The 16,613-nt window shown below is 30.1% G+C and overlaps 2 protein-coding genes across 5 annotated transcripts; one reads left to right on the forward strand and one right to left on the reverse strand.

Moving 5' to 3' along the window:
• Nucleotides 1–3,960: 3,960 nt before the first annotated feature.
• Nucleotides 3,961–13,521, reverse strand: LOC141451300 (uncharacterized). 4 transcript variants are annotated; one of them, XM_074122568.1, is made up of 8 exons: nt 12,115–13,521; nt 11,549–11,591; nt 10,819–10,851; nt 10,620–10,666; nt 9,477–9,510; nt 8,070–8,149; nt 7,620–7,744; nt 3,961–7,209 (listed from the first exon to the last, which is right to left on the reverse strand). In XM_074122568.1, exons 1-8 carry the CDS (start codon nt 12,159–12,161, stop codon nt 6,977–6,979), a joined length of 642 nt encoding a protein of 213 aa, XP_073978669.1. In that variant the 5' UTR covers nt 12,162–13,521; the 3' UTR covers nt 3,961–6,976. The 4 variants fall into 4 exon arrangements, with proteins under 4 accessions (XP_073978669.1, XP_073978668.1, XP_073978671.1 ...); XM_074122567.1 differs by having other exon boundaries at nt 11,549–11,600; nt 12,115–13,519; XM_074122570.1 differs by lacking the exons at nt 9,477–9,510; nt 10,620–10,666 and having other exon boundaries at nt 12,115–13,520.
• Nucleotides 13,522–13,534: 13 nt separating this feature from the next.
• On the forward strand, nt 13,535–16,613 carry NHP2 (NHP2 ribonucleoprotein). Its single transcript, XM_074122571.1, has 3 exons — nt 13,535–13,836; nt 14,015–14,087; nt 16,033–16,613. Exons 1-3 carry the CDS (start codon nt 13,656–13,658, stop codon nt 16,262–16,264), a joined length of 486 nt encoding a protein of 161 aa, XP_073978672.1. The 5' UTR covers nt 13,535–13,655; the 3' UTR covers nt 16,265–16,613.

Below are 16,613 nucleotides of genomic sequence, written 5' to 3' on the forward strand. Positions count from 1 at the left end.
AGTGAACTCCAAACAAACTTTCTTATACAAAGAAACCCCTCCGATGCTCCCCACTCAGTGTAAAAAAGGTAACTCAAATCTTTAATTTTTTCCCCCCAGATTTAATAACGCCTTTTTTTAATTTGAAGTTACAAAATTTAATTGAATTATGTGACATATCCTCTATATTGCTCATATTACATGTTAAATAATTAATAACAATAGATGTAACAAAAGTGGAGGTCATTTTTCTTAAACAAACAGAAGAGGACCTCGGTTGTCACAGAAATTGAGAAATCTCATGTCATCTAATAAAGGTAGAGACGGTCCAGGATGAAACTCATTTATGTACAGGTTTTTCTCCCTTTGAAAAAGTTATAAATAAATAAGATTTTAAAATCTCTCCTTGCTTTGACTTAAAATGATTTAGGTTTTCTATGAGCTATGTACGTTATTGGGTATGACCAGCAATAAAATTGTGTAAAGAAACAAAATGACCTTCAAAAATTGATTTTATTTTTATATTGTTTTTGAGGGTTTTATATATATACCTATATATTAGAAGCACACTAAAATAAAGTTTTTTAATTTTTTCTTCAGTCCGACGGGAGGTGTGACCGAACTTAATCTTACAGGAATAACTGCTTTTGACTGACGCTGGGTAACTCCGGACCATCTTTTGGTACATACCTATCTGGTTATTCCAGAATACAGCACATAGAGTTTTTACAATTGACGTTTAACTAATCAAAACTGTTCCAAGTTCAAACCAAATTTTTATTATAATCATAATATAATAATAATTATAATCATAATCATAATGGTTGACTGTCGGTGAATAAAATCGCAATATAAAATAATAATATAATTTACTGAAGAAAATTGGATGCATCGTGGAGAAGTGACTAAATTCAGCTAAGTAACAGAATGCTAAGTGAGTAAGAATTCGTAACTTCTTCTCCCAAAAGCTTAGCTTTAAAGAAAGCTTTGCAAAATTTTTGAGGATATACCTTAAAAAGTTATAAATCTTACTAGAACTGAACTGCAATTGAATTAAATTGCAAACAAGAACCAAGTTGATTTATGCCCCATTTATAGAAACTGATCCAGTGGTTTCAAGGATTTGATGAATGCCGTTTTTGTTACTCTTCTATGGTGAGGTTCTACCAGTAAGATGCCTGAAAAGAAGATGATCCACTGACGAGAGGTCTGAAAGTGTGGTTGGTGAGGCACAACATAGTCATCATCTCATTTAATTTTTTTGGCTATTCTTAAAAATAGAGAAAATTCATGCAATATAGAGAAAATTTATCATAAGCTAGTCTACCATCAATATATTTTAAATTAAAGTTTAGGAAACACTGTACCTATCAAACTTATTCTAAGAATTAAAAATTTCTAAATGGTGTCAGAATCTGTAAACGGTAATAGTGTCTCCAGGCATCATCAAATAAGTTTGCCAAATAAGTTAAACGTTGTCTGAAAAGGTTAACAACTTGAGTGATCCAGTTTTATTTTATTCCGTGAACTTTAAATAATTATTTAAAGCAAACCTCAGGTAAGACGGACTCTTTCAATTTCCATCTATTAGAGCCATCCCAGCGCTGACCTCAACACATCTCTTGAAAATGCATAATTCTTTAAATTTCATTGAACTAATTTAATTAAAAAAAATTGATGGAATATTTTAGTAAATTTGTAACGCAGAGAATCTAAGAAATATCAGCTCAATTTTTTGTTTTAAAATATTTTTTAGCTAATATTACATAAACATAAAAGAAATTTGTGTTGCAAAACTAATCAACATAAAAAGCAAATAATAGTTTGTAATACATATTATAATTATATATATTATGTCTAATTATTGTAATATAATTGTAATGTTTGCAACTGATACCAGTACTAGTTGTCCCCCTTCAGCTAAGAAGAGTATTGTTATTGCAATATTCAGCCCAGCAATATACTGCACAGCAATTATTTTTTTAAATAAAGATTTTTCCTGAGTCTCTAATTTAACATGAAATCAAACAGCCATTTCGCTTTTTATAACAAAGTCAATCTTTTGATTATACCATTATATTTTTCTACATAGCACCGGTAATATTTTCAATGCATTTCAAATAAAAAATAATAATAATAATAAAGAATTTTATTAACTCTTTATTATTTTATTAAATTGTTATTAATTGCTTTTGTCTGCTTAATCAAGGATAACAATAATAATACATAAATATCGTTTGATCGACTTTCTTTTCTTAAGTGTTCAGATTTACAAATTGTTCTAAAATTAAACGATTTTTTGCGGAAATTTATTACAGGAATTACATTGTCTTGCACTTCGCTCTTCTTCTCTAGAGCTTCATCGATAATAGTAAAATTTAATTAAACTTACAGAATTGAATCGAAGCAAGAAATTCGACAGAAACTGTTACAATGTTATCTAAGAAAACTTTTGTATTAAAGGTGCCGTGTTCTTAGTAGATACAAATTTAGTCAACTCTGATTAACAAAATCGCCTGTAGGTGATTGGTACAAATATTTGGGTTTAATGAATGAAGAGCTCGGCATCTCTTATAAAGTGTTTATTAAAGCAGCATTGGAATCCAACAGGGTTTTTTTTAACGCTGGGACCCTCCTTAGGCTGCAATTATATTCCTATTTCTTAATGTGAAAAGAATTTTTATTTAAGCTTATCAATCGCAAATGCCAGTTTGGTTTCCAGTTTTCATAACTTTCTCAATATTTTAATTTATCAACTTATTGAAATCTCTTTTATTGAATAGAACTTCTTGCATATGATGTTATCACTTGGTTTCTGTAAAAATTATTTTAAGGGAGTGTTGAGGAAGAACTTTTGCCTATCTCCCAACTGTCATTTCGAAAAATGTAGTGCAACTTCTTGGTAATGTAAAAGGCTGTAGAACTTTCTTACTTTCTTAGACATTATGACTAGTTTGCTTTTCTATTCAATAACTGAGATGATATAGAAGTGTGCTCTACTCTCTGCTAAAATTTAGATGGCATTTTGATTATGTGGTTATACAATTGGTTTCAGTTATATGTATCTGCTCTAAACTTAATATAAACAGGACTTTATGTTGTGACTCACACGCTACGTCCACAACTACGACACGTTTAAAACATTTTTCCGGTACAGTAACAAAATCATTCGTCCGCATCAAAAACAAGTTTGAGATGAAAATTTGTCAGTGTACTTAACTAATATTCAGGGTGAAGCAGTGCGTACACATCAAAAAACACATTCAGTTTCCTAATGAAGTCCCGTAGCAAAGCAGCTCGAAAAATGTGTGTTGCCTTCTTACATATTTCTGTGTTAAAATAAAAGAATAGGTAAATGTGTATACACACAAGAATGTTTGGGAACTTTATATTTTATTTAAAAAAATGTTAAAACAGCCTTTATGAAACAAAGAACACAAGAAAAATAAAATGTTTTAACTATATTTAAATAGTTTTTGACTAATTCCTTTCAATTATTTTAGTATTTCTGGGCAATGTTTGTAATTTTTATTATATTTCTTTTGTTTTAGTAATTTTTTTCGTCCATAATCGATAGTTGGTGTTGAACTTAAATAATTGAGTGTTACGGGGTAGATAGCTAAGGCCGTATTTTTCTTTTCAATCATCAATAACTATCTCGAGTTGTTTCATTATTTACTTTAAAATATTACGCAGCTTTCCAGTTTACGAGGTGACTGCAACCATAACAGAGAGGCAGATTTCCACTAATTCTCTTACATAATATGTTAGTAGTACTCCTCCGTTCTTGTCAGTCACTGAAGAGGTCTCATATCCGTAGCGTAAGATTTGGAAAATGAAAAAAAAAAAACCACTCCGAAAACAGTATTCAAAACATAAAAAAAAGAAAAAAAAACAATTGGACAATAAGCAAGTGAGACAATTATTACAACTCTCTTTAGGAAATATTCAAACTTGGCAGAAAATTTGTCACTTGCTACATTACAGTGAAAGAAAATCCTTTATTAGTCAGTCTGTGCAGATGGTTACAACCGTGTGAAACATTATTTCATTAGTTTATCATTACAAGTAATGTTAAATTCACATTAATAAAATGAAAATGAAATACATATATTTATATTAAGGTGCAATTTATTTCTAATGAGTAAATGTGACAACATATTATTTCTACAACGTAACAAAAATTTTATGCTAACCACAAATACAATTTCAACATTGAAATTTTGATAGAACACCCAATAAAAAAAAAATTCAACTCGTAAAAATCAAAAGCTATATACTGAACTTTAAAAACAAAAATAATAATAGAATAGAACTATGGCCTAAGTGAATGCATAAATATAAAAATACATAAAAGCAAGAACCATTTCTTTTTAAGCACCTTTTTTACTTTACTCCAAATAATGTTAATTTTGAAAAATGTTATCTATAATAAAAGATCTTAAAAATTTTATTTAGATGAAAATATCAGGTACTTTATCTCAATACAATTTACATTTGGAACACAAGAATCGATATTATATATTCAGACTGACGTCAATCTCATCCACTTTATAAATGAATTGAATCATTGAATTATTGTAGAAATTAGCATACTCTGAACAAGGCACATATATTTAAAATAAGCACTTTTGAATATAATTATTTTTAAACTTCAATATGAGTGTAAATTTAGTGAAATCGCACGATCAGAGTTCTGTTAAGCCTTTCAGTAACTAATATAACAATAAATATGTACTCCAATTAAATAAAAACACAGTTTTTTAATTGATATTACAAACAGCACCACAGATTTTTTTTTTTTGTCTGGCCTTATTTCAAGCGTAATTTATTATTACAAAAATTCATTTTTGGCTTTCTGCTCTTATTTTTTTTTATCAAAATATTACGATTACATGATTAATAAGAGTTGATTAGAGCAACTAATTTTTCTCGAAATATTATAGATAAAAACATGTAAGAATTCAACGGACATGGAAATATTAATGCAACTAAGTTACTATTTCCCAACTTTTCGAAACCGGTAATCGCCTCTTGATGTTTCACTAGTCGTGTAACTGATCATGGCTGTGAATGGTCTGTTTAAAAGTTCAAAATAAAAAATGATAATTGTAAAAAGTTCAACTTTAAAACCACTTTTGGTTAAAATCCAGGGGATCTTCAAGAAGTTTTTGAATATCTAAAGTCTGTTCTAAATTTTTCTTTAAGTTTAATTACAGTATTATTTTTAGAAGTCTAGAAGGGCTGGGCCATATTTCACTCCTATAATGAACTTTAATTTAGAGAAGAAAATTTTAAACTGCAATGATTGAATTCTTTTCAAGTTTGAATGCTTAATTATTCTCACAAAAGAGTTCACAAAGGACAAATAGTCTTTAACACTTACATAAATAAGAAATAAGGAGATTTGATGCCTGCCAGGTAAGAAACACGCCCATTTTCAACACGCTGGGATAAATTTTTGCCTTTCAGTTCTGCACCACCCTAATAGAATATACCTTTCATTTTTTCATAACAATACTTAGCAAATTTTGAGCCCTTTCAGAGATAGTACATTCGTACCAATCGTGAATATAATAGCCTGCGTCGAATTTTTTTATAAAATAGAAAATCTGAAAAGATAAATTTTCAAAACATAGTACCCAATTACATCTTTATGTTATAACCACCCGCAACAGTACGTATTCTGAGAAAACTATTCAAATAAAAACAAAATTAACTACAACCAACTCAGAAATAAGTATTCAAAGAATAAATATATATATATTTTTTTTAATTGAAGGGAATCAAACATCTTTCAAAAAATAAAATAAAGGTAATACTGAAATAGTTCACATTTTCTGAGAATTCCACTTTAATAAATAAATGATGGCAAAAAAACATGTTTTACAAATGAAATATTGGTCATAATTAAATCATTTTCTACAAAAATAAAAACCTAATTTGCGAGCTTTACCAAATCCATAGTTAATATTAAAAATATATAATTAAATTTTGTAAAATGTCTACTTTTTATTTTTAAAAAAATTTTAAGATTACTTTCTTTATATTTTACATAAGTTTGTAAGAAAACAGAACACCCTATTCACCCTTTGAAACATATATCTTGACAGTTATATATCACAGTATAACAGATATTAAATTCTTGCAGGCAGCTAAACAATTTTTGTTAATTTCATTCTTCCCTTTCCGGGAGCATCGACTTCTTATTCTAAGAGCAACTGTTTGTGGCATGATCGTATGTTACTTTAGAGTCTACCTGACTAGATTCATTCTAAATCTGAGTGACCTTGCCAATATTTATTTTACAGTCGCCAGCATAAGAAAATTAAAACAGATTAAATTCTTGAATTGCTTAGAAAATATAATAATTCAATGTCCTAAACATTAAGAATTCTTAGACCTTAAAATTATGAATAATGAGAATTGATTATATAAATTCTGATACTGCACTTTGATAACATAAGCAGCGATTGCCTCTATTGCATATTTCATTTCTGAGGAAGAAACCCTCTAATTAAATCACAGCCACAAATATTTTTTTTCGCTGCTATCTTTTTTAAGGAAGAGATATATGTACCAAACAAAATGTAAGAAAGTCTTCTTTTTGTAATAGAAATAAAGTCCTGAAATAAAACTTTTTAAAAAAGTCCTAAAATATAACTTTTTTATATTTTCTTAATATAAAATATTCAATTTTCTAAAACAGTCGCACTTTTGAAATAAGAAAAAAAAAACAAATATAAAATTCAGCAATGGACAAACAGTTTTGGACCTTTTAAATGCATTAAAAAATGAGATATTCCTTTCACTTTCATTCACAACCTTTTTTTTTTGTTAAAAAAAAAATCAATAATTTATCACAGATAAAAATTTCTTTAGCAGATAAATGTTTAAATATAAACTGTTTTCTAAATTTCCTTAATACAACCTAATTATATTATAGTATTTTACCCAACATTTTCAAAAGAATACATCCAAATTATGGAATATTAGTTTATCTATTGCTCCAAACACCAGTTTCTTCGAGTGCTTTGTGAGTTAACTGTTCGATTTCATTTATTAATTGTTCTGTTTCCAAATCCATCGTGGCTTGTTCGCAAGGATCCCATTCTAAGGATTCAGGGCTACCACCACCACCACCAGCACCTCCACCCGAACAGGAAGATCCATCATCTACACTTGAAGTTGGTAAACTTTTGAAACGGTACACTGTACCCAATAAAGCTCCTAGAAATTTAAAATGAAAAAACTATCAATAAAATAATTGATCCTTTATCTTTTAGAATTAAACAATAGGTAAATTCTAAGGGTCAGCGCTACTTACACCAAACCATTAAATTTTCACAATTTAATAACATTAAACACATTAGGTAATCTCTGCCACTTAATCAGCAAGTGTGATAGAAACATTAAAAATGAAAGTCAAATTTTCTACCCTTATTGATGAATATTAATGAATATTCAAAACTGGTTAAGTAGGTTAGGTCCATCATGCGTGCTATGATGGACGAATTCTTAGATAGCACAAAGATCTGAGGACTATTTGGAACTATCTTCAATCACGTTTGTTGCTCTATCTGAGGCTGATACAATTTTGAAAATAGTTTTTCCTTAGTAATCAAAACAATCGTATTAACCTTCAGTTTCCCACTCAAGATCCACAGAACTAGGCGGAGTACTGGATGAAAAGCTGGTTGTTCTCCTTTGGACAGCTCTAGCTGCTAAGAGAGTATGCGCATCCAATGGAATTAGTTGACTCTCACTGTTGACAAATTTGAAAGAGCGAGATTAAATAACATTTTATCAAATATGAATAAAAGTAAATCATTACTTAAAAATGTTTGGAGCTAGAATGAGATTAGGCTGTCCATTTATGACTTTTTTTAACAATAACTTAATACACCTTTAAAACAAATAGTCTGAAATTATGTAATCCCGTACATCCAAAATAATTATTATCGTTCAATAAATTAAACAACCCTATTCAACCAAATGATAATTTCTCAGTGTTATATAAAGCATCCTAAATTTTATTCCTGTGAAACCATACAACAAAAATGTCTTAAATGTGTTATAAAATTACTTACTCAACATAATCATTCTCTTTCTCATCCTCCTTGGATAAATTTTCTGAATAATGTTTCACGTTTCTTAAATCTGAAGAAACCTAGCAAATACATCACAATATTTATTTATTAAATAGAGATTCTTGTAATTTTTCAGAATGGTGGAAAAACTTATACAAAGACTAATTACTGTACTTTAGTACAATAGAAAATTGGTTCATAGATGAAATAAAATATTTTATCATTTCAACCAGGTAACCCATTAAAAAATATATATACTTGTTTTGTGATAACAAGAATATAACATGGGAATCTGTAGCCAACTCTACGGCTTCGTTTAGAATAATTTTCCAATATTATTATTATATATACGTAAGGAATATAAAGTACTGGTTTTCTCAAGGAGGGTCAAGTGTGAACCGAAAGGACTTCAATGAAATTCAGTCATGGTTCCGAAATAATTAGATCCAGTCGCAACTATTTCATTTTAAAAAGACAATGAAATACTTAAGCTTAGATTAATATCTATTTAAAACTTTTATCAATAACAATATGATAATGGCTGAAAAAGAAACTTATTATCAAATTTATAAATCAACTTCATTGAATATGTTAGATGTTCTCTAGCGTAATTTTTTTTTTTTTCTTTTTACATTAACAAAACTTGGGAATGTTTTTGATAGGACATTGGAAGATTACACCCTTTAGAATGAAGTTCCCAAATAATTCAGGCAGAAGGAGCACCAAGTTTTCATAGACAATTCGTAAGACAATTGTTAATTTCTTACATTTAACTAAAATTTTATGGGAAATAAAGACAACAAAAGTTTGGAGAATTTTACAGAATTTTAGTATCCCTTCTAGTATAATTTCGTATTGATTCCCAAGGGGCGAGCGAACAGATATGAACCCTGTTCAGTAGCACAATACCACGCTAATCTGAATAAAAATAAAATAAAAAAAATTCTTTAGTAAACAAATAAAAATGTTCATTACAGCAAGAAAATGCAAACTCACACTCAGCGTTTTGAGTCATACTGAGTTTAATTGACCTGCTCATTTACAGCCAAGCCACGTTGTTTCGAATTAACATTTAGTTGGTTTCTCTGTTCACGTGTTGCGGCGTAAAATTTTAATACGGAAGAGGCATTCTTGGCCTCCAAAGTACCTTCGTTACAGAAGAGAAAATGAATTAATTGTCCGGATATTGGTTGAATAGATATTGGTTATACAAGGTACTTTGAAGAATGAACTAGTATTCAATTAAATAAATCATCTAAAAACTATAAGTCTTTTGTTCAACCCAAATATTAATTTGAAAAAGTGTAGGAAAATTGATTCTGCCTTCAAGCATTGATTGCTAACATCGATTGTTAACCAAAATTCTAAATAAAAATATATATTTAAATTTATAAAAATCAAATGTACCTTCCTTATTCGGGAAGAGACGGCAGATGGTATTCTTTCCATGAAAGCATGCATAATTAATATAAACAAACATTAAAGAATGAAACAGAAAAATAAATAACATTTAACCAAATAAAGCAGCGAATTTTACTGATCAAAATATATAACTTATCTTACTTTAGTTTGAAAACCATAAGAGCATTTTTGAAAGATATTATATAGTTACAGATTTATAAATTCAAGCATCAACTGATGTTGGAATGCAAATCACACTCTAGCATGGAACTTAGAGAACAGTGATAACGAATCCGTTAGAGAATGTTTTGGGAGCCAAATGGACAAAAATATTTTTAAATAAGGTCTCTACTAATTCCTGTAGAAACAAAAAGCCCAAGCACTTTCAGACTTCATCGAGCCAAGCTTAGAAGTTGTAACTGTGGTGAGGAAGTCTTAATACTGAAAGCCATGAGTCAAAGAGAATTAATAAATGTGGACATATGTTTAGTGAGTACTTATTAGCTATGGCAAATATACATGCTGAAAGGCATCATTGTCTCTACATACTTCAAATTTTTAAATTATTATAAACCGATGATTTATTAGGACTGTAGTAAGCAAAATTTGTTCTCCCCTGTTCTAAATGGACCTGGACCTCATTCGCAGTATACGCATTCTTTCTAGAAAAGATATTCGACGTATTGTTTCAGTTCAACCATCATTTAAGAATTCTCTACATATTCACCAATATTTCTTGTTTCTCGAAATAACAGCTTAAAAATATATGTATATATATTAAATTAGGTCTTAATTGGTGTCAAATTTACTTAAGTTCACGATTTGAAACAAACATCCATGCATCTTTAAAATCAATTGTCATGCCTAAATTTAGAGGAACACATTGTGCACATGGATTTCGATACATACACTCAAATAAACCACCGAAATCCATGTAATACACCTAATTTCAAAATTAAGAAAATAAATAAGTTAAAGCAATTTCTACGGCACAATCGTTAAAGAGCTGCCTTAGAAATTCAATTTTTTAAATTTTATATAAATCCTAAAACCACATACAACCTTGCAAAAGTAATTCGCACTTCAGCATTTCGAAATTTAATAAATTCTTATAAATCTAATTTACAGGCATTTCAGAACAAATGTTACCTTCCGGTCATTGTCCAGACATTTTTACTCGAAAGAACATCTTCCCCCTGAAAGAAGTGATAGGTTAATTGATTTTCTAGTCACTGCTTCCAATTAAATAATATTCAAACCGAAATCTACGGGCTAATGAAGGGGATAATTGTAGAAGACATTTAAATTTAAATTTCGCAAAAAGTAAAATTTTAATAACTCTACTTACTTCTTCGGTCTCTCCGTCGACTAAGAGTTCCAGCTAAAAAAAAAATATATATATATATATATATATATATACAAAAGATAATTTTCCTTAGTCTAGCAGAAATTTTGAATCACCAACCAATGCAGTTGCATTCACACAACTTTAAGGTATTTAACAGGAAAAGTCGTTTTAGAGAGGTTCTGAGGGAGTAACGTGTCGCGCTAAATCTACAGACTACACAATATTGAAGTCAACTAACATTGGTTAAGTTTTAATTGAAAAAATATTTTTTAGCCTTTGAGGATTATTAATAGGAAAATAAGGTTCTTAAAAAAGTTTTGAGTGCAAAAGAATGTTTAAGCCAGATTTTTGTTTTTGATTCTGATATCTTACTTAAAAAATCTCGGGAACTTTAAATAACTGATTCAAATGTTAAAGTTTAAACATTTAATCACGAAGAAATAATAAATAAATAACTATTGAATATACTGGATTCCAACGTGGAGCTACGGGTTCGAATCCAGCCGCTGGCCCATAGATCTTCTCTTCCTAGGAGCTTCTTACTGACTATCCGGTGATGGACTGCTTCATCTAGCCTAGTAGTGATGTCTGTAACGAAAGTAAACTGTCCGGAGATCGGCAGAGCACTGAAAAAGCTTCGTGCACCAATGACCTCAGATGTTTTCGCTTCTTAAAAAAATAAATAAATAAATAAAAATAATAAAATGACTATTGGAATTTCTTAACTTACCTCAATTTCATCCGTTCCATGAGAATAAATGCAACGATGCAATCTGTATTTCCTTAAAATAAATAAATTTTTCATAATTTCAAATATCATGAAAAATAACACTAGAATATTAATTAAAATTAAATAACTACATAATAAATATATTTCAACGAAGTGATACAGCATTTTTTGCTCCTTTCTTGTTTATAACTTGTTCGCAAAACATAGGAAACCGATGTACTACATTTATTAATAAGATGTGCGAGTGGATGGAAACAATAATTTTATGTGTTTCTAACCAAATTACAAGTGTGCACTTTCATTTTAAATCTTTTTTCTACCATTTTGAATTAAAACATTATTTCGATTAACTTTTTAAGGCGAATTATAAAGTTGCAACGAAGTTACAATTTTCATACAGAACCTGCGTAGAAATTACATTTGATTGAAAAAAGTTTCCTCTTAATTTCAAACACAGTTGACATTTCACAAATATGAAATTGGGTTTATTTTTTAAGAATTAAAAAACAGGAATTTAATTTCAAAATATATGATTGAATAATTATTAGATAATATTAGTTACGTACCTCTTAGATTTGGACCTCCTTTTGCAAAGGCCAAAGCAAGTGCCCATAATCGGGACCTGCAGATGCTTGGTTGTAGAAAAATTTGATTCATCGAAAAATATTCTTCACAAAAAAAAATCACATCAACCAAGAACCTATAATTCTCTCAGGATGCAGGATTCTTGGTAGTAACGTAACCTTAGTTTGCCTACTAATAAACCCAATTCACACATTCAATTCACTGGTTACTTATCATTAGAAAATCTGTAGAATCAATAAAATGTATTCAACATTTTAGAAGTTTTTATAACTGATGATGGATGTCGGTTCGATAAGATAAAACGATTGCTCTAAATACTAAACATCTCACAACCGGTTGGAGTTGAAACCTTCCACAACACAATCTGCAATTAATAACTTCCATTCAACCTATGCAACTTTGTCTGCAGTCCCTATAGGTGAGAGTTCTTCAACCGTTGTGCCACCGCGCTCTTCTATGCCAATTCTAGCAAAATTATACCTTTAATCGCACTTTTGCAAAATTGTGTACATTTTTTTTAATAGGTAATTTATGAAACAGAAACAATATTTTCATTTTCTGCGAGGAAAGTAGGAGATTTCGGAAGACTCATTCCTTGCCGCTTTACAACCGTTGATAGAGGACCAACTCTTAAAAACATCGATAGTATTATCCCAAATTGCAGCGCTTCCCGTCTTTCCTGGCACTTCTGTAAACAGACAACTGAATTTGAATTAGCATCTATCCAGTAATCATTCAATAATCTGTGGAAGTCTTCTTTAGAATATTTTGATGTCATTGGAGAGGAAGGGTTTGTTAGCACAGCTAGTGGTGATCGTAACTGCCAACTCCCTTCTTCCAAAACTTCTGTAGTGAAACTTACATGTACCCTTAATCTGATGGAGCCATTCTCCCGTCCTATAGCATTAGAGGGAGGAGGTGTGTTGTGTTGACTTCAGCGAGTGGATATTCCTTACTACCAGTTCGTTCCTGAGATTTCTTCGAAGAGAAAAAATGTCAACGTGAAATGTGCTAACAATTAATATCAATAAAAATGTTAGAATAAAGTCTTTGTATTAATGAATAACATTATATTAGAAGTTTTCTTTATAATCTTTGTAATTTTCTTCCACTAAGCAATGCAAATATTATAAAGCTAAGGTCTTTTGAATTTATTGCAAATAAAATATTTTTCTACTAGATAGACGTTTTCTTGAGAGGGTAACTAGAGGAATTTTTCAACTTATTAATGTTTGTTGACGAACTGATAGCAAAATATTTAAAGCTTAGACTTGGAATAATTATATATTTCCAATTTTTTCGAATGATGTCATCTAAAAAGTGGTCAAATTAGTTGAGAGGAAACATGGTCTAAAGTTATAGGACACATCGATTCAATTTTGTACAGTACAAGTACACTTTTACGGTTAAGAAGAAGGTAATATAACAGCTTATGCCATTGCATTGGTTAAGGTGCACGCTTGTGATCTGTTGAAATATAATTGAATAGCTTATTTACAGTTCAAGTTTATTCATCTGTATAATGACGAAAGATAAAAAAGTGCACGCGCCTGACATTAGTATTGTCGAAGAATCTCTTTTAAATACTACCTCGGAAAAGGCTTCTGTTACTTATGAAGACAGGTTAAATTTTGTGAATGAAATTGCTCAGCCAATGGCTGGACGGAAGCTTACCAAAAAAATATACAAGTTTATAAAAAAAGGTTTTTATCTTAACAAATAATAGTATATTACGAATTAATTTTTAAATGCACGTTAATGATTATATAGTCAACTAGTCAAACAGCTATGATGTGTTTTACATTAAATCTTATTAATGATTAATAATTACGTTACATTTTTTTAAGCTAGGAGGATAAATAAAGATATGATTTTTTTTAGCTTCCAAAAACAGGGAATATTGCAAATCTGGTTTAAAATTAGTCCAGTCCTCGATTCGAAAAGGAGCTACTGGGTAAGATTTTAATTTATCCCTTTTTTCTTTTTTAAGGAAAGTTAAAAACCTATTTATTCAGACAGTTTAACCTTTCTGATGGAATTTCAACCTTTTATCACTTTACTAACTTCACTGTACACAGGGCCCGCAGAGATAGTTAATATGTGGAATTATTGGTCAGATAATTTTTTTTTTGTCTTTGATCGATTATGGACGTATACCTATCTTAGGATGCAAATAGTCTCTACTAATAGTTAACCGTACTGCCACAATTCATACTTGTAAAAAAAAAATGTGAACACTCAGTTTTCTTTTAAATACTTTTTTCCCCCAATTAGACAATGTAAGAAGCTTCTAGGAAGAGAAAATGTAAGAGCTCACAGATGGCTTCAAACCAGTCCTCGAGACCTAATCTTTCCAATTATATACGTTTCTAAATTTATAACAAGTTCACAAACTAAATTTACAAGTGACATAATTTTTCATAAAAATGTCTCAAATAAAATGATAGGTTCCTAGCTGCGCTATTAATGCTCAATTTGATATAAATCTATGCGAATGTACCGGACAATTTTAATTCGGCATGGTAATTCCATGAGAACCCTTAAAATAATTTCTGAGGAAAAGATCAAGTAAAACTGATAAACCTTTTTAGAGATTCCTAATTGCTTTATATGAATTTAAAGAAAATCGAAAACAAACAGATGAAAAGAGAAAGCAAATTGAAATATTATCTGATGGTCCCAAAACTTCGAACTTTATAGATGTTAAACTTATTTATTGGCACATACTCATCATTTGAAATGTCTCTACTGTCTACTAAAGGTCCTTTTTTTCAACCTCATCTGCTTTTCTCAACACTTTTAGGTCCTTGGCTCACGAGGTTGAGCCACCTCAAGCGTAGACGTGCTCTTTCTGTGTGGCCAACGATTATTTTACTTCTGATTCGTTTATCACTATTCTTACAAGTTGCTCGATCTACTTCATCCTAATACTTTTCGTGATATCCACTAAATATTAATCTCCGAACTAGTTCTGAAGCTCCCACAATTGGGTCCTGGTTTTCATGAATCTCGATTACCTGGACCTACGATACTTCTCAATCTTTTGTTTTTTCAGATATTCATTGTTCTAATCGCATTTTCACAGATATGTACGATTGAAGTTGAAACCGTTATATAAAGAACTATTTGACGTCTCTAGGCAGCACCCGGAATTCAATGAATTTGTTTATAGATTCCAATATTGCCGCTGATACTCTTGCTTAATGTTATTAAGCGATTCATGTTTTCTCAAATAACAGCTTCAAGTTATTTTAAATGGGTCACTCTTTTAAACATGAATTGGTAAACAATTATTACACCGACTACTAGTCGGTGCCTCGGTTTCCACTTATTTATGGACTTGGTTTTCCATCATTGGTACATAAAGCTAGTCCTTAAAAAACATTTTTTAACTTATGGAATATAAACCGAATGGGCTTTCGAATTCTCTGAATTCAGGTGCTAACTCAATCAGTTAGGTATCGTTCCGTAGGGGCTAGTTCGAAATACCCCTAGTCTACATTCCCTGAGCGTTATTGAAAAGTGAGTGAGCAAGGCCTTGTTTAGGAGGGAGAAAGTAAAACCCTTTGTAGCATTACCACTATTTCGCAAAAGGACCTTTCGGGGTGAGATGAATTAATTTCAGCGAGGATTGTAAGTTTTTCATTGTCAACTCGATTTAAACTGACGTAGTAAATAAAGAGGTGGTGCGTCATTACTTTAGTATTATCACTACATCATAACGACAGCTTTCTGGAGGTATTGTAGATATTTTAGGTATTTGACAATCTAACTTTAGAGGCACTTCCAACAACCAGTTCTCTAATTTTACAATTAAAGATGAAAATGTTTAATAATACAATGCACTGTTGAAAGAACATTTTTGCCAAGTTTGTCACATTTGTAATATTTTTTTGTAGATTAGTCATTTTGGCTGGAGATGTGACTCCTGTAGATGTCATGATACATTTGCCAGCAGTTTGTGAAGATAAAGATATTCCATACTGCTATGTACCTTCTAAAGAAGATATTGGTACAGCAATGGGTGTTACAAGAGGTGTAATTGCAATTCTTATCATTGACCACTCAGATATCCAAGAAAATTTCGCTGAAGTGCTAGCAGAAATTCAAGCATTACCTATTCCTTTTTAGGTATAAATCAAGAATTCTTGTAAATATTTTAATATACTTTTTTTTAATTCTGTAGTTTAGGATAAAAATAAAAATGTTAATATAATTTTTTTTTTTTTTAATTGTTGAATAGCTCTGTTTTAGTCAAGTTGAAAATAAACCTAATAAACCAATCCTCAGTCATTTAATTTTTAATAGCAAGGCTGGTTCAAGTATATAACCTTGATTTGCATAAATTTTAATTTTGTTTTATGCCTTCTTCAGCAATAAGTTTAAAAAGACCTGGTTGATGTTAGACGTACAATTCATTCACTTTTATGTGAAAGTAAAATGTATATATACTGACAATACATTCTATTGTTAAAGTTTA

Source organism: Rhodnius prolixus, unplaced genomic scaffold, assembly GCF_049639745.1.
Source record: "Rhodnius prolixus isolate KJV_2025 unplaced genomic scaffold, Rpr scaffold_8, whole genome shotgun sequence".
In the NCBI taxonomy this organism is placed as follows: Eukaryota; Metazoa; Arthropoda; class Insecta; order Hemiptera; family Reduviidae; genus Rhodnius; species Rhodnius prolixus.